The sequence below is a fragment of the Homarus americanus genome, unplaced genomic scaffold (genome assembly GCF_018991925.1).
Source record: "Homarus americanus isolate GMGI-L3 unplaced genomic scaffold, GMGI_Hamer_2.0 scaffold32583, whole genome shotgun sequence".
In the NCBI taxonomy this organism is placed as follows: domain Eukaryota; kingdom Metazoa; phylum Arthropoda; class Malacostraca; order Decapoda; family Nephropidae; genus Homarus; species Homarus americanus.
The window spans coordinates 2,715,634-2,734,686 of record NW_024713129.1 but is presented as its reverse complement, the minus strand read 5'-3'; the positions used below and the strand labels follow the sequence as shown (position 1 = coordinate 2,734,686).

General features: G+C 36.4%; 1 protein-coding gene across 5 annotated transcripts in view; it reads left to right on the top strand.

The window, feature by feature from the left end:
• The window catches only part of LOC121866198 (coactosin-like protein), a 116,501-nt gene extending 98,034 nt beyond the window's left edge, over positions 1 to 18,467 (top strand). For all 5 annotated transcript variants that reach the window (XM_042365808.1, XM_042365830.1, XM_042365838.1 and 2 more), the window contains exons 4-5: positions 14,630 to 14,752; positions 17,665 to 18,467. In XM_042365808.1, coding sequence (XP_042221742.1) covers positions 14,630 to 14,752; positions 17,665 to 17,778 — 237 coding nt within the window. In that variant the 3' untranslated portion in view covers positions 17,779 to 18,467. The remainder of the gene's footprint in view (positions 1 to 14,629; positions 14,753 to 17,664) is intronic.
• Positions 18,468 to 19,053: the final 586 nt, after the last annotated feature.

Genomic DNA, 19,053 nt, shown 5'->3' with positions numbered 1-19,053 from the left:
AGGTAGAAAAGTTCACTTACTTTGAGGTGTGTATATAAAAGGCTCCTGGATGATGATGATGATGATGTGAATTTGAAGTGGGAAGTGGAGGAGGAGAAGCATTTTACTGCTTCTTGGAAGGTGAGTCACCTTCCATGAAAATGTCAGGAACCTCTGGACTGACAGATTCTCCACCATGAACATCCTCTCTCCTTCTTGAAGGGGAAGGCTGAGGAATAGCATCTTGTTCCCTCTGCCTTTTACTGAAGAAAGTGTCAATTGTGGTCTGTGGGGCATCTGTCCTCCTCACCATTAACTTATGTTTAAAGGAGACCACTGAGTCTTCAACATGACACAAAGTTAGTTCAGTTTTTTCCACTTCTGGGTGCTTTGAAGCCAGTTCCCTGAACTTCTCCCAGTGGTAAATCACATCTTTCAACTGTTTAGCTGACATATGGTCATCTCTTTCAATTTCCTCCTCACCACTGTCAGCCTCTACCTGTAACATCTCATCCAGTTGCTTCAAGTCATCAGGAGTAAGTTCCTCCTCACGAGACATCACAAGCTCTTCCACATCCTCCTCCTCCACTTCAAGGCCCAATGACTGGACAATCTCCTGGTCCAACTCTGTTTCTTCCTCAAAATCATGGACTACTGATGGCCACAGTGCTTTCCATGAAGAATTGAGGGATCTAGTGGAGACTTCTTGCCATGATGACACAAATCAATTTTACAGCCTCCAGGATGTTGAATTGTGTCTTCCAGAAATGTTTCAGTGTTAGTTCAGGATCATTGGAAGTTGCCTGATGACACCACCTAAACATTTTCTTCATGTACAACTTCTTGAAGTTGCTGATCACATTCTGGTCCATTGGCTGTATGATTGATGTAGTCTTTGGAGGCAAAAACAACACTTAAACAAAGTGAAATTGATACTCCAAATTTCTGGCAAGGTCAGGGTCATGACCAGGAGCATTTTCCATGAGGAGAAGAGCCTTTAAAGGGAGTTTATTGGTGGTAAGGTAGCTCTTGACAGAAGGGCAAAACACATCAACAGCCCATTCATTAAAGAGCTGTTTTGTCACCCATGCCTTACGGTTGGACTTCCAATAAACTCCAAGCTTTGTTCTTACCACTTTCTGTTGCTAGAACACCCTGGGGTTTTCAGAGTGGTAGACAAGCATAGGCTTCAGTCGGAAATCCCCTGAAGCATTGGCACCAAGCAATAGAGTGAGACGGTCTTTCATGGGTTTATGCCCAGGTAAAGAGGCTTCATCTCTGGTGATGAACTTTCTTTTGGGCATCTTTTTCCCAGAGCAGCCCAGTTTCGTCCACATTGAACACTTGCTGTGGAAGATAATTTTTTTCTTCCATCAGTTTTTAAATTCATCTAAAAACTTTGCTGCCCCTTCCTTAGCAGCAGTAGCAGCTTCACCATGCTTAACACTGAAAATGTCACTTCTTTTCTTAAATTTTTCGAACCAGCCTTCGCTGGCCCGAAATTCTTCAAATTCTGTGCCTGAAGAATCAGGTTGATCTGTCTTTAAATGTTCGTAAATCTCCCTGGCTCTTTCACAAATAAATTCAGTAGAAATTGAATCGCCTTTCATCTGTTTTTCCCTAATCCAGATGATAAGTAACCTCTCAGTTTCTGCAATTAGGGATCTACTTTTAAACACACTTGTAGATTTCTCTCACTTTCACTTCTTTAAATTTGTCTTTCTGTGCAAGAATTGTCGACAAGCCATATTCTTTGCATAGCGCATTTGTTCTAATGCCTTGTTCATGTTTTTTTATGATTTCCTGCTTGGTTTGGATTGAAATCGCTTTTCTTGATCTCTTAGGCCCCATGCTGGATTCAAATAATGTCAACACGTGCTTTGCAAAGTTAAACTTGTTGTAAATAAAGAATATTTTCTTTAAAATAACACTGCACTGCGCTATTTATTGTCAATATGTAAAATAAATTTCAAAATGACCAATAACTTGCTTGGAAACAGAAAAAAAGCATTTAGTTGATGAGAGTCTCAAACAAGAATTTACCTCCAGTGAAAACAGAGACTAACGCCTGTTTGCTGTGTTAAGAGGCTGGATACCGCGCATTAAACTAGTCACTTTACCATCAATTATGTTCAATAATTGTTAAGATGACTTAAAAATTTAATATTAAACTTTTAAAATTATTGAATAGTATAAACTTCTTGATATTTACTAAAATAGTAAGGAATTTAAGCCCTAGAACCGATTAATGTATTGGCGGACTAATACTACAGCTGGTAGACCGCCCAGTGCAAGCCAAAACTTGTTGAGGTTGGCTTGTAAGAAACTCGTTAACCGAATTTAAGAATCTTATGGGAGGTAACTCGTTAACCGAGGCGCTCGTTAACCGAGGGACCACTGTATATGGTATGTTGTCAGTTTGATTGCTCATTTTAAAGTGGCAACCACGTGGTTGCTTATTGTCGCTGTGCAGCTGTGGCGCTCATGCATGGGCACATACACACAAAAGCCCGCTTAAAAAAATAAAATAAATAAAATAAAAATAGTTTTCGAAAAGTCCGGATTCTCGGGTGGTCCGGATTTTTGGACTTTTACTGTATTCATTGGCTGTCTTTTTTGTTTTAGATTTTACCACCATTGACGAGTAGAATTTTTGTTTTACATTCGTAAATATTATTTAAAACATATATGAACAGTAAATAAGTGTTGCATTCATATGTACAGAAATGACGATATGTTTTCACATGTACGCACTTACTGTTCATACGTTGGAGTTCCCAATCGTCTCGCCTTATTTCTTTTCCATTAATGGTTAGCTACTTCTAGTGTTTCATTTATTAACATTAAATGACATTACTTAAAACATACATACAGGTATTCATTTTGTTTACATTAAGTTCACTACAGCTATAACCAGGGTCTTATTTTCTTCAGTTTCTTATGTAGAACCATCGTCACTGACGAAAACAATGCCGTCTTGTCTCCTCTTGTGTGTTTTAATGTTCTACGTATTATTAATGAATTGCATTGTTCATTTCACATATGTAAACATTAATTCAATCAAATACATGTTCAGTAATAAACAATAATTAATGAATCTTTTGTACATATTCTTAAGATAAATGACTTTCCTTGAGTGCACACATACTGTATACATTGGCTTTCCACTATCACTCTTTTTTTTCTTTAATATCAGTGGTTACTTCTACTGTACATTAATTAAAACATGCGTACATATTTTTTACATTAATTTTACTACGACAACAACCAGGGTATTATTTTCTTCAGTTTCAGGTGGATAACTGGCATTATGGGTGTAAACACTGACAACAATGCCGTCTCTTATCCTCTTGTGTGTTTTAATATTCTACTTACAGTATTATTAATGAATTGTATTGTTCAATTCGCATATATAAAGATTAATTCAATCAAATACATATTCAGTAATAAACAATAATGAATGTTTTGCATATATTCTTAAAAAGATAAATGACGCGGTATCCTTAAATGCGCACGTACGTATATGTTGGCGTTCCCAATCCATTTTTTTTATTGGTTAGCTACTTCTATTGTTCCATTCAATAACATTAAATAACTTTACTTGAAACATATACAGTATATTAATTTTTTTTACATAAATTTTACTACAGCTACAACCAGGGTCTTATTTTCTTAATTATCTCGTGTAGAACTATCATCCCGGACTCCTGGCTGTAAACACAAACGAAAACAATGGCGTCCCATCTCCTCTTGTGTGTGACCATATTATTAGTCATTTATATTGTATAAGGTGCATTCAGAAACACTATTTAAAGAATGTAGTTTGCAATTTTCATTAATTGTATTGTTTTAGGGGGAAAAGAGGGTAAAAAGCCACATGAAAGATATGAAAAGGTCACACTTGGGAACGCATCTCATTATTATTGCTTTATTTTAATGGTAATTAATGATTCACGATACGATGATTCACCTTACACTGCAATATTGGAGGACACATTAACGTCGTTATTCGAGGTTTTACTGTATGGCTCTTACATAATGTTATTACAACCAAAACTAAATAACACTGATATAAAAAAAACATAGTAAATCAAAACATTAGAAAACTTATAATGGTCCCTGAGTTAACGAACACAATTCGTTCCACAGAGTCGTTCGTTGACCGAAACTGTTATTTCAATGGGATATTGGGTAATTGGTTCCAACTCACAGAAAAAGTACATACAAAGTACTGTATACCAGTAATAGAATATACAAAACCTTAAATATAAACTAAATACAGTACTGTACTGTACAGTATATGGTGCAATAATAAATAAAAAACAATAGAATACGGTATTTTAACTTACTTTGAGGTGTGTGTGTTGTATTACTGGCAGCTTTGTTTACATATCAAACTGCTGATTGTAGAGGCAGTCGATGATGACATGCCATATTCTTTACAGAGTGCATTGGTTCTAATGCCTTAATTTCTGCACTGTATATTATCAATATGCTAACCAAATTTCAGAATGATCAATAATTTTAATGTAAAAAATGCAAAAATATTCAAGAGACCAACTTTCTTGATATTTACTTCACTGGAAATGAATGTAAACATAGAACCAATTACTGTATTGGAAGACTAGCTGATCAGCTGATGCGCACAACAAAACGTGTTTGTCGTAAGGATTTTGTTAATCAAAGTTTTTTTTCATTAATCAAACTGAAAATCCTTATGGGAGCTAATTTGTTAACCGAAATTTCATTAATCGAACCGTTCGTTAACCGAGGGACCACTGTATAAGAATACAGGCCGTGAATCACCCTCATTGACATTGGTCGTTCTCGGGTATCACCCAATTAGCCAATCATAGACAGCGGTGTGGGCCGACATGTGAGAAATGGATCCACTTCATAAATAAAGGTTCATTGCTTGCTCCATATAATATCCACAGACCTCTCGCCCCTTTTCATATCGTTTTAACACCTAATTTCTCAGCTAAGCTTATAAACTTTCTTTTAGCTTCTGAACCAGCACTACCATCACTTGCGCTCTTGCTTATGTTGAATAGGGATGCAAAAATGCTGTAAGAAATCTGAGAATGTTTTTCTCCTTTTCCTGTTCGGATGCGTGAAAACAAAAGGCCCGCCAAGCTGCAACTAATTATACTAGTGATGCTGGCGTCACCACTGACAAGCCCGGCAACCTCTGTGTGCAAGGCTTTTTTTTTTTTTTTATAATACAGTACATATCTGGATTTGGCTATTATTTTTATGAAAATTTAATTTAATTTTATTTTTTATTCTATTTTCTTCATAAATACGAAGAAAATAATGGTATAATTTGAATTGGGTCCTAAATTAACCAGGGTCTTAAATATGAACCATCGTTAGTAGAACCGTCGTTATCGGAGGCTTTCTGTGCTACTAAACCATTGTCTTAAAACATTTTAATTTCTAATTTCTTTTAAAATTTATTGATACATGATGGCTCAATTTGGCTACATTTTCACTTAGGTGATCAGTGAATAAGCCAGGGCATATAAGAACATAAGGAGTCTGCAACAGGCCGGTTGGCCTTTGCGTGGCAGCTCCTGTCGAGAGTTAGAACCACTCTATTAAGTTATACGCTACAGTAAGATTTCATATTTCGCGCGATTTCATTTCGCGTTTTTCAATTTCACGAGCTCTGCCTAATGCAGGGGTGTCAAACTCATTTGCCAAGGAGGGCCAAATTTAATACGAGTACACAGTATGCGGGCCAAGTAACATAATTACGAGTACTTCGCAATCACCATTTAGGTGAGTAGTACGACAAAATAAGAAAGGTGGATTTAGTCTGCGCTCGTGTGAAACCCTTAAAAACAAACAAATCAAGTGTTTACTTACATTGATCAATCATATTGTTTGCTACTGCTGTTTCCTGATAATTGGCATGGTGGCACCTCTTGGTATGGACCAGTGCATCAAAGTTTGGTATTGCTTCAGTATTGAATTAAGGTGCGCATCAGTAAGTTGAGACCGAAGCCGAGACTTGTTCAAGTTCATCACAGAAAAGAGTTGTTCACAGACACATGTACTTCTGAACATTGACATAATCTTTGAGGAAAAACATTTAATCCTGGGATAATTTGGTCCAAGATATTGATAAAATGTGCCAACATCAACACTCGAAAACTTGTTCATCAATACAGAATCACACTGGAGCTCAATTAATTCTAACTGAAGATGTTCTGGTACCTCATTAACACCAACAGAGAATGGGTCCCGAAAAATGAAAAATCCTTCTTAAGTCTTTTAAAATCGGCAAATCTTTCTTGGAACTCGTTCATTAATTTGGAAATCTTGATGCATTACTTTTTTGTGTAGATATCAGCATGAAACTCAGGTGTGCCTTGCAGGAACTTCAAGGTCGGAAAGTGAGAAAGATTACTCTGTGATAGTTGCCGTTCAAAAAGCTGAAGTTTCATCTCAAAGGCATGAATGCAGTCATAAAACTGTCACCAATTTATTGCATCCCTGCATCTTTGTATTCAAATAATTTAAGTGTTTTGTAATATCCACCATGAAAGTTGGATCTTAAACCCATTCATTATCTTTCAGTTCATGCAAATCCCTTCCTTTCTGTTACATAAACATCTGTATTTCTCTGCGCAATTCATAAAATTGCTTCAGTACGACTCCCCGACTTAACCAGCGAACATCGGTGTGATATGGCAGTCCGTGTGTGTTCTCATTTTCCTCCAATAAACAGTTGAACTGTCTGTGGTTCAGACCTTGCGCGCATATGACATTATCCATCTTTAACGTTTTACTACACAACACTTCTTTATGTATAATACAATGCACATTATAAATTTGATGGTTCGGGTTCACAGCTATTAGTTTTTCCTTTAATTTTGTTGCCACGCCAGCTTTTCTGCCCACCATTTACAGTGCTCCATCTGAGCCAGACTCACAGACTTGCATTTTGTGCCCAGTCAACACCTAATTTACCCAGTGCCCCTACCAAACCCACAAAGATGTCATCACCTGTTGTTCCTTTCATTGTACCAGTTTCACAAATTCTTGTTACCTGCATATTTTCATCCACGCCACGTATAAAATCTGTAAGTTGTGCCATATCACTTGCATCGGTACTTTCATCAATTGCAACTGAAAATGCAGTAATGGACTTAACTTTGTCTTTGAGTTGACTGTTAATACTCTCTGATAATTCACCAATTCTTTCTGCAACTGTATTTCTTGAGAGGCTCATGTTTGCAAATGCTTGACTCGTACAGTGGCACGCTTACAACCACAATTAACCGTTAAAACCATCTCTAGTCTTATTGTTCTTTCATTGGTGATGTTGATTGAGTATTTTGTTCTAGGAAACAGCAGACTATTTTATTCAGCTGAGGAATACACTCACTCTTTGGTTTTAGCTCCTCAAGGTAAGGCTGGAGCAGCAAATGAGCCGCGGGTCGCATGCAAGAGTGTGTCGGGCCGCAAGTTTGACATCCCTGACCTAATGTAACCAAGTCTTATATTTCCCGTAAAATATAGTGAGTTTCGCGAGATCCAGCCAGCTGAATGCTGGCCACCGTCTTGAAAGAATTCACAGCCCTCATACCAGTCAAGTCATTTCTGCTACAACGCGTGTTTTGTCAACATGAATTGGTTGTAACGCGATTGATGAATAGGGGAACCCTGTTTGTAAAAGGCGAACCTTTGCATACGAATGTTGGCTATAGCGCGAATTCGGCTATATCACGAATCCATCCTCAATGTTTTGATTCCATCCTCACCGTTTTAAGCGTGGCGCGGGGTTATGCAATGTTTGCAGTTCACGTTCGACATCACATGTTCAATGGATTCGTGTCTTTTGTTTGTGAAGTGTTTTTTTGAGACACTAAATTTTTTTTTTTTTTTTTTTTTTTAAATACAAATTTAGCTGTTACCCATAAATACTGTATGAAAAGATTAAGTAAAAAAAATGTTTCGCAGTGAGGACTAATAACGGTTTGCACCAGCACGCTCTGTTTACATCACGTGATCAGTTGAACCACGTAGTTTCTGTCAATTAGTCCGTGATTTTCGCTATTTTCTCCAATATTGTTGTTAGCGATGAATAAGGAAATACAAGGTAAGAAGAATGTTTCCAAGAAGCGTTTTGGTGATCGAATTGCCGGTGGTGAACGTAAAAGAGGTTTACAAGAACTCGCCTATCACGTTGTAGCCGCGCCATCGTAGCGACTGCCTGGGCTGTTAATGTGTGCTTCTTTGGGCGGTGCTACCACCTGTCGAGTCAAGATAATGGCCTCTACCGCTACTGGGGGTGGTGCTGGTGGGGGTGGGACAGACCCACCTAAGCGGCCAATTAAGGAAAAGGAGAAGTGGGACTATCATAAGGAAATTAAGTTTGCCAAGTACAGGTTGTACCTCTCTCGTCCGGCATTCTGTGGTCCGGAACGATTTTAGTTTGTCCAATAGGTAGATAGGCAGCTTTTTTTTTTTTACTTATATGAATTATTATTAATATTACAGGAGTATTAAATTTTTGCCCCTCAGGCCCCAATGTGGGTCAGTGACCTATGCCCGGGTGGGCTAATCCCCGTAAAAAAACCAACAACAAAGCCGAGGGAAATTAAGGTTTGTTTACATTCAGCAGTTCGGCTTTCTCTCTCTCTCTCTCTCTCTCTCTCTCTCTCTCTCTCTCTCTCTCTCTCTCGTCTATACAGAGTACAACATTTAACCCTTCAATATATATGAGCAGTAAATAAGTGTTGCTTTCATATTCTTGTGTAGAGTAATGACGATATGTTTCACATGTGCGCACTTACACTCGGTCTCACTTTTGTTTTTACCATTTATGGTTAGCTACTTATATTGTTCCATTAAATAACATTACAGGTACTTCAAACAACCATATTAATTTTTTTACATTAATTTTACTACAGCTACAATCAGGGTCTTATTTTCTTCAGTTTATGTATAACCAATCAGTCACTGGTTTTGTAAACTTTAACAAAAACAATGCCGGCAGCCATCTCGTCTCCTCCTGTGTTTTAATATTCCACTTATTATTAATAAATTGTACAGGTTGTACCTCTCTAGTCCGGCAACCTCGGGACCTGACCGGTGCCGGACCATGGAAATTCACCCTTTTCCTGGATAGATAGTGACTTGTGCTTATGCCTGGAAGCACTAGCACCACTTTCTCTGCGTCATGGTCTCTTTGAAGACATATTGTAGGGTTAAATGTGGTATAGTAGCTTCTCAAATTTCGCGAGTTTTTAATTCTTAACGTATTTTATTGGAACACACAAAAAAATAAATAAATAAAAATTTTGACGACGGAAACTTGAATTTCGACGGGTTTGAACGGCCCGCCAACGTGCAGACGACATGCATAATCGTGTACAGCGTCATTTCTCTTATGCACAAAAGATTCATTATTGTTTATTACTGAATGTCTTTTTTATTGAATTAATGTTTATGCGTGCAAAATGAGCAATACAATTCATTAATAATACGTAGAATATTAAAACACACGAGGAAATGACAGCATTGTTTTCGTTGATTACAAAACAAGTGACTGGCTGGTTCTACATATAAAACTGAAGGAAATAAGACCTTGGTTGTAGCTGTAGTAAAATTAATATGGTTGTTTTAAGTAATGTTATTTAATGTTAATAAATGGAACAATAGAAGTAGCTAACGATAATGGTAAAGAAAAAGAGAGATCGCATATGTAAGTGCGCATGCGCACACGTGAAAACATATCGTCATTACTTTACATAAGAATATGAAAGCAACACTTATTTACTGTTCATATATATTTTAATTAATGTTTCTGAATTTGTTTTTATTGAATTAATGTACGTGTGTGCAAAATTAACAATACAATTTATTAATAATACGTGGAATATTAGAGGAGACGAGACGGCTGCCGGCATTGTTTATGTTAAAGCTTACGAAACCAGTGACTGATTGGTTCTACATATAAAACTGAAGAAAATAAGACCCTGAGTTTAGCTGTAGTAAAATTAATGTAAAAAATGAATATGGTTGCTTGAAGTACCTGTAATGTTATTTAATGTTAATAAATGGAACAATATAAGTAGCTAACCATTAATGGTAAAAAAAAAAGTGAGACTGCTCGTATGTAAGTGCGCACATGTGAAAATATATCGTCATTACTCTACATAAGAATATGAAAGCAACACTTATTTACTGCTCATATATATTGAAGGGTTAAATGTTGTACTCTGTATAGACAAGCAGAGAGAGAGAGAGAGAGCAGCCGAACTGCCGGATGTAAACAAACCTTAATTTCCCGCGGCTTTTTTTTTTAAGGGGATTAGCCCACCCGGGCATAGGTCACTGACCCACATTGGGGCCTGAGGGGCAAAAATTTAATACTCCTGTAATAATAATAATAATTCAGATAGGTAAAAAAAAAAAAACTGCCTATCTACCAATTGGACAAAGTAAAATCGTTCCGGACCACGCGAGTTTTCGGACCACAGAATGCCGGACTAAAGAGGTACAACCTGTATTGTTAATTTTGCACACAAACATTAATTTAATAAAAACAAATTCAGAAACATTAATTAAAATACATATGAACAGTAAATAAGTGTTGCTTTCATATTCTTATGTAGTGTAATGACGATATGTTTTCACGTGTGCGGACTTACATACTCGATCTCTTTTTTTCTTTACCATTATCGTTAGCTACTTCAATTGTTCCATTTATTAACATTAAATAACATTACTTAAAACAACCATATTAATTTTACTACAACTACAATCAGGGTCTTATTTTCTTCAGTTTTATATGTAGAATCACTGTCACTGGTTTTGTAATCAACGAAAACAATGCTGTCTCATTTCCTCGTGTGTTTTAATATTCTACGTATTATTAATGAATTGTATTGCTCATTTTGCACACATAAACATTAATTCAATAAAAAAGACATTCAGTAATAAACAATAATGGATCTTTTGTACATATGAGAAATGACGCTGTTTACACGATTGTGCACGTTGTCTGAACGTTGGTGGGCCGTTCAAACCCGTCGAAATTCGAGTTTCCGCCGTCAAAATTTTTATTTATTTTTTTGTGTTCCAATAAAATACGCTAAGAATTAAAAACTCGCGAAATTTGAGAAGCTACTATACGACATTTAACCCTTCAATATGTGTTCAAAGAGACCATGATGCAGAGAAAGTGGTGCTAGTGCTTCCAAGCCTAAGCACAAGTCACTATCTATTCAGGAAAAGGGTGAATTTCCATGGTCCGGCAATTTCCATGGTCCGGCACCGGTCAGGTCCCGAGGTTGCCGGACTAGAGAGGTACAAGCTGTACTTGATGCAGGATAAGCAGCGTGTGATCAAGTTACTTAAAGGCCTAAAAACTAGCGTCCGGAAAGCACAATCAGGTCAATAAAGACGGAATTTGTATAATTTGGAGGTTATAAACGGGAAAATCAGAGGTTGATGTAGAGTGGCCAGTCTATACAGGTAGTTCTGCTATAACGCGATAATTGTGTTCTTGTAAAACATCGTGTTATAGAAAATCGCGTAATAGAAATAACGGCTTATGGAGAAAATAGGGTTAGGTGCAGATTACTCGAAATCGAAAAAATTTAGTAGTTAGCCTAACACAAAGGATAGCACAGTCTAAATAAATGTTACATTCATATCTAATAATGAAATCGTACAGTAAATGTAACACTTTACTTGATGGGGGAGAAGGGTGATTTTGAGGTTGATAAAATCGAGCTTCTCTTCAAGTGTTATATCCTTTCTTTTACGATCATCACCGGGAATTCTATCACCAGAACACTTCTTGTTGATATTCTTCTTTACTATATTCACAGTTAATACAGTGGGGTATGCTATAACGAACAGATCCTACTACGAATATTCCTATAACGAACGGTTTTACCTATAAAATTGAGAATGCTATAACGAACGAAACTCCTACAACGAACATTATTTAAATTTTTTTTTTTTTTCTAATTTATTGTTTTTTTATTACAAATATTAATGATATTCTTTATTTCAGGGGTTTAGATGCATATTTATGCACTTTTTTACAATTTTTACAATTTTATATTATATTTTTCAGTGTTAAGTGGTTGTATTTGGGGGCCTGGAACGGATTAATCCTATAACGAACGAATGCTATAACGAACAAGGTTCTAGAACCAATTAGATTCGTTATAGCATACCCCACTGTACCACAAAATTGGAGAAATAGTAAGCAAAAATCGCGTTATAGCAAACAAGCGTTCGCGTTATACAAATATCGTTCCTAATTCATAAATCGCGTTAGAGCAAATTCGCGTTATCAAAACACGCATTATAGCAGAACTCACTGTATTGTTATTTTTCCCATTAATTTATATATTTGCATTTGGCGCAATTTTTCCAGTCTATATTACTCGTGAAATACAAGATCTTACTGTACAAAACACTACAATAATATGTATTAAGTTCTGATAAAAAGCTACAATATTGTTTACAAAGTGCTCAAGATAGATCCTGTGGTAAGTTCCAACCCTTTTGAGCAATGACAACAATGGTGCTCGAGATATATTAAGTGCTAGCAACACTGTTAGTGAGAGCTGGTCAGCAGGACCGATCAGCTGTTACTTCTCTGTATACAAGAGAATGAGAATATACGTACTACAGTGCAATTGCTCGTGTGGGACCGAGTGGGATTTTTGGGGGGAAAATTATTTTTATAATGTTTTGTTAACCTGGCACCAAATGAACCGAAATAATATGGGAATTATGGTGAATTGCATACTGTCATTATAAAGGGATGGCGATTTCCCTGTTCCATCGCCTCTTTTAAAATACAGCCACTCCCTGACTTTCGACTTACGACCACCCGGACATACGACCGCCTCAGTCGTACCAAAATTTTGTCAAATTAAGTATTTTCGAGTCCCAACATCGGTGATTGTGCTGTGTTCTGACAAAATTTTCGTTTATAATTCACTTTAAAATGGCTGGCAAGCTTAAAAGTGAGAGTTTTGTGGTGCTGAGAAGAAAGAGACCCCCATTTTAGATTTTCTATATGTTATTTAAGCATTTTCGACTTCCGACCACTTTGACTTATGACATGGATTTGGGTTCCTAACCCCGTCGTAAGTCGGGGAGCAGCTGTACATACTATAATGATAAGAATATCTGTGGAAAAATGAATGAAATCGAAGAACTTCTGGTGGTAGCGTTATTTTCAGAAAATGACAAAGTTTTAGTAGAGCCTCGCAGATAGCTAAATTTCGATCACGAATCTTGAATAAAGACTCGCTCATAATTTTTAGTGAGCAAGTGAATTCACAAATACGAGTTTGTGAATAAAGGGAGTATGTTTAAGTGTAATTCATGTACTATTCCTATAATTCATTCTTAATCTATTTAATAATATATTCCAAAAATAAGCGACTTTTCGGAACGTGGTTATTTCAGATTCCTTCCGAATTTAAATCTTTAATTAATTTTTGAAAACCATGTGAATTGAACCAAAATCCACATTATAATGATGCAAATTAACGAGGGCACTGTGTATGATACTATCTTGGCCCCGCCCCCCCCCCCACCTCCTGGTAGTTATAGTACAGTACAATAGTGGTCAAAATGTATTTATTGTTTGCAGTTGTACTATCCATAAAAAGAATATGCAGGTCTCTGGTCTTGTAACACAAAGTATGAAAGAAGGAAAAAATAAATTATCTTTGGCTAACTTTACTTCTCAAATGTTTAATATGTAATATCTTGTCTCCTAAAGTTTAATGCACGTCTGGAACTCGTTAATCATCCTTTATTGTGCATGAAAATTTAATAAATTATTTGTTTGCAGATCTTGCAAAAAGTATTTCTTGGAGAACATTGAAGTGGTTGAACCTTCTTCATATACATCTGATCAGATTTTTTTTCTGCAATAGATCAGTTGTTGTGCACTATTGGCAAGTCATGATCATGCATGGGCTTAAAGTTTACAGATACAACTCTCACAATATTTTATGGCAGGTTAGGTTAGGTTAGGTTAGGTTTGAGTATCATTACCTAGAATGGGAATTAGGAGGAAAGATAGGATGGTGAATGAAGATGTAGAAGAATTTAAGATTTGAAAAAAGTTCTGGAGTTTTGAAGGGATGCAAACACGTTCAGGTGAGTTGGGAATATGGAGTTTGTGGTAGGCAGGATATGGGCAAGGAAGATGATTTGTAGCCTAGCTGGTTGAAGAGTCGAAGGAAGACATGAAAGAAATGGACATGTGAATTAATGAGGTAAAGTGGTGTTGTGTTGGATAATACAAGATTGTGGTTTATGTGTAGAATACTTTTTATTTCATAATGTTCATATGAATGAAATAGACACGAAGAATTGAAATGAAACATTATGATGGTAATGAAGATTCAGGATCCACTTTGTGTACTTTCTTCAGTACAGTATTTCCAGTGTTCCTTTCATTCATTACACGTCATGGATCATCCCTTACCATTTCTTCCTTTTCTTGAGGTTTCCATTTTTCTTTGTTCCATCTCATGCACGAAGAAATTTATGATGTATATGTAGATAGAATTGGTAATTTTTTTTTTTACTCTTTTTAATGAAAAAAAAAAAACAATCCCCATTTAATTACTTGTATGAATTCCCTCAGACTGGAGATGAGATGAGCAAGCGATCAAAATTCCTGTTGGTAACCTGGGTAGGAACTGAGGTATCTCCAATAAAGAAAGCCAAGATGTCAACAGACAAGGCTCTTGTGAAAGAGATTTTGTCGGTAAGTATCACTGAGGGTAAATGGACGGATTCAAAACTCACTACTGGTGTCAATTCCAATACCTGCAGTCAAACATTTGTCAGTCCTTGGAAATAGTTTAGATGTTATGTACTGTATAAAATATACTATAATTGCATTCTCCTTGGGAAAAGATTGAAGATGGTATCCTGGACAATAAGAAAAAATAAAGGGTCTACAAAAGAAAAGTGGGATTTAACAGCAATTGTCTCTTCGAGATGAGTAGTGGTCCAGTGAAGTTCAGATAGAAGCATATGAATTATATAATTTACTGCTCTTCATAAGAATATTTTATAACCTGGTGATGTACAAATGGTCCTGCATTACACACAGACCAGCTGATTGATCACAGCTGTTAGACTATTTGATGTAGTGTTATTTCCATCATATTGTACCCTGCATATCTGAACCCTATAAACCTATAAGAAAAGTAATTGCAAATGATTTGGATGTTGACTTTCAAGAGAGAAACATGACCTTGATGGCTTCCCCATTATGAAAAATCCATTCTGACTTCCTTTAGTCATGCCATTGCTATCCATTTTGTCAGCCTTGCTTTCTATGGCTCTGATGATGTCCAATTGTTGTGAACTTTTTAGTAAAAACTTTAGTTTTAGGCCCCTTATCTTTATTTTGGTATATGCTAATCCACATCACAAAGACCAGCTTTTAAAAGCGAGACATTGTAAGAGGATGGAAATACAGTAGAAGACAAAATATTCCACAGTTTGGTTGCGAGAGTAGAGGAGCCACTATAACGGGTTATTCTAGTGTGCCCGACATCCACACAGAAACAGAGGGCACCACGGGCAAGATGAGTGTTATGAGCCCACGGCCTTGTCGGCGGTACACAAGATGCCAAACCCACCAAACATTCCCCATTAAAGTACCTGTAAAAGAGAGCGAAGCAACATTGCAGCAAAGAGAAAGGGAGGACAGATTATAGACTTGAGGAGGAGAGTTGATAAGATGAAATGCCTTTGATTCCACCCTATCTAATAGTTTTCCCCCAAACGAGTGTTTCATATACATTCAACTATTCCCAACTTAATTTCTTGCATTCGCCCAATCCTTTGTTAAATGGAAATTCTCAACACTTGTCAGTGTCAAGAGTTGAACTTCATGATATTTTTTTTCACACAAATTTTTGTTGTTTCACATTGAGAATTTACTGTATACTGGCTTAGAAGACTTCGCTTTAAACTGATAACTTGGGATGCAGCAGCCAATTGGATACAGGACTCTCCTCCTGTCCAAAAGGTTGTAGGTTACCTAACTTTACAAGTGGTGAAGGTGGTTGAGTGCAGCACCAACCACACTGCCTTCCATTATGCTTGTGGAACCCACTTTCAAAAGATGATTTGTCAAACAATGCCAGATTTCATACCTATCCAACTAATAACCAGATGAGATCTAAATTATGATGAATGGTGGGTTTTTAGTGGGAATTTGCATCCCCTTTCCTCCTTTGTCATTGGAGCAATATTCTTACACATCAGACTGGGAGGGCTTGCCATCTATTTGATGCTTGTCAGTGTGTATGGTAACAAAGTTAACTGGAAGCTTGTTTCAGGAAAGTTTATATTAGTAATTTAATGTTTGGGGTCTTAAGTTTTGAGACATCTCCTTGCCAAGGAAATTGTAGGTAATCCAGAACAATCCTGAAGGGAAGTGAAGAACTTCATGTGGAGTCCCTAGATAGTCATCACCGTTTCCTCTCCACGAATTGGAAGTATTCCTGAAGAGTTTTACACATTCCAAAATGTATGAAAAAACCTATTTAATGATAGGCAAGAATTATATAACGAGATGTTTTAATGGGTAAAAATTTGGCCAAGAGACATGATAAAAACTACTCAAAACTGTACCAAGCTATTTATTAATTATTTTATGCCATTAAAATTAATGCATACTGTATGTCTATGCACACCCCCCTGTATCACACCATTTGTAACTGGTACACATGAGTTCATGCCATTGTTTGCAATTGCAAAGAAAATCACAGTCCATGCCAGGACATTCACCTGAATTCCCTGTCCTCCTGATATAATTTTAAGCACTTTGTCAAATGCTTTGATAAAGTAGAGGTATAATTTAATTAGCCTCCCTGACAAGGGTGTCCCTCGCTGCAATTTTACACGTGGATTCAGATCTTGATGAGAGAAGGAAATGAGTGAACTGCATAGAGCTGTGAATTCTTTCAAGATTAATTAACTTCTAAGCATTGCGATTAAAAATTTTTTAATGGTGTCTTGTGCTTTAACCTACAAGACCATTCACACAACTTCAGATTACAAACAAAGGATCAATCCTGAAACCCCAAGGTTCAGGAATGGAAAAGGTGAAGTCAACTAAAGGCCAATCCTCACTGTGATTGATTTGATTTTGTGGAACAGAGGATGGATTTTTTATTAAGGGAGATTAAAAGTTGCTGTAATTTATTTTGCCTTAAATAGAAAAGTATGTCAGTCAGAAGCCCTTTACTTGCAGAATTGTAGGGCTATGGAATAATGACATCAAACATTAAAGTTGCTGTGATCAATTATGATGTGGAGATGTTACATTCTAGTTTGTATAATGCAAGAGCATTCAATTGTCCATGATCATAAAATTGGACTTTGAGGGTCAATCACTTATTTTGTGTAAATCCTTTTTTCTTGAAGTGGATAAAAATCAGTGATACTGCATTTCATTTGTACAATTATTGAGGATCCAAATATAATGGGGCAAATGTGCTGTAATGCTACAGTATGTTGAAATAAAATGTATGTCAACTTGTTTTAAATGTAAACATACCATAACATATTTTGGAGCATTATTGTATTTTAGAGTGCAGTAGCTAATTAAATATTTAGGACATGAAATTTTAATTTCAAAATGTTGTTTTCCAACAGAATTTTGCAGTGGAGCTGACATTGGAAAGCTCCAATGAGCTGGATCACGAAGCCTTCCTCCAGGAACTAAGGAAGGCTGGAGGTGCAAATTATGGCACTGGTATCCGTGACTAGATAATGAGGCTTTTGTAAGATAAGGATTTTGTTAGTTACTGTCTTGCATATGGCATGACTTGGAGACTGAAGTTTGGTACTTTTACGACTCCCCAAGTCCATTTCAATTTTCTGAAAAAAAAAAAACATTTCATACAAAACCTTTTAATCTTTAAAAAAATTATAAAATTAGCATCAAACATCATTTAACTGTCATTAATCACATCACACTTGCAGGTACAGCCTATAGTCATTTACTGTTTTTTGCAACTAACACTGCTTATGTATTCATGGACACAATTGGATTGGATCTAACATTTTTTTTTTGCTTGATAAAGAAGACACAGTTGGTTCTTTTCATCTGCTACATTGTGTGTAAATGATTGATCATATCAAATTATATCCAGAATATGGGAGATATGCCAATAGACTGCACACAACTACAATAAAAGTAAACTTAAATTAAATGTCTAGAACACTTAAGGTGTATGTATTAGAATTTTCCCCATCTTGTTAAGTCCTGGTGCTCATGCTACAAGCACTATCTTGACTGAAATTTTCTGGAACATAAGTTGAAGCTTGGAGGCATTGAATATTAATACACAATTAGATAGGATTTATTTATTTTTTTTTTTACTTTTTTGTAGGCTATGCATTATCCTGGATCAGGTTCTGTATTTGTCATACAGTAGAATAAAGATAAAGAAGTACTTTTGATTGATTACCCAATGCATAGATAATTATTGATTGTACTGTACAGTATATTGCTGTCTATCAGGGATGTGCTTGCAACTTCTTGGAAACCGTAGTGCTACCGCTCCTGTTCTTTTATCAAAATGTAGCACCACTACCATTACATCTATTCATTTGAAAAAGTAGCAACCTACACCATCACCACTACCACTACTTTTGGATGTCTTTTAAATTAAACATAGAACATTTATTTGAGGAATGTTTGACAACAGGGCGATGAAGTTCACAATGCAAAGTCTTTTTCTACAACTGAGAAGTACTTTACATTGTACTCACTGATGCATGGCCACAATACAGTGTCTCCTTGTCCTTCAATATTGTGCACAGTGTTTACCTTCATCAGCTGAAGGTACTTGACCGGATTACTGTACTTTCGCCTGATGTCTACTTGTACAATGTACCAGACCGAGGACACTACTTGTCATGTACTGTCCTAGGTTTTGGATCACTTGGTTCCATGATGACTATAAATCAAAAACTGTCTGAAAACTAAGTAACTCGAGGTAAAAGCCACAACAAGCGGCCATACATCAGTGCATCACT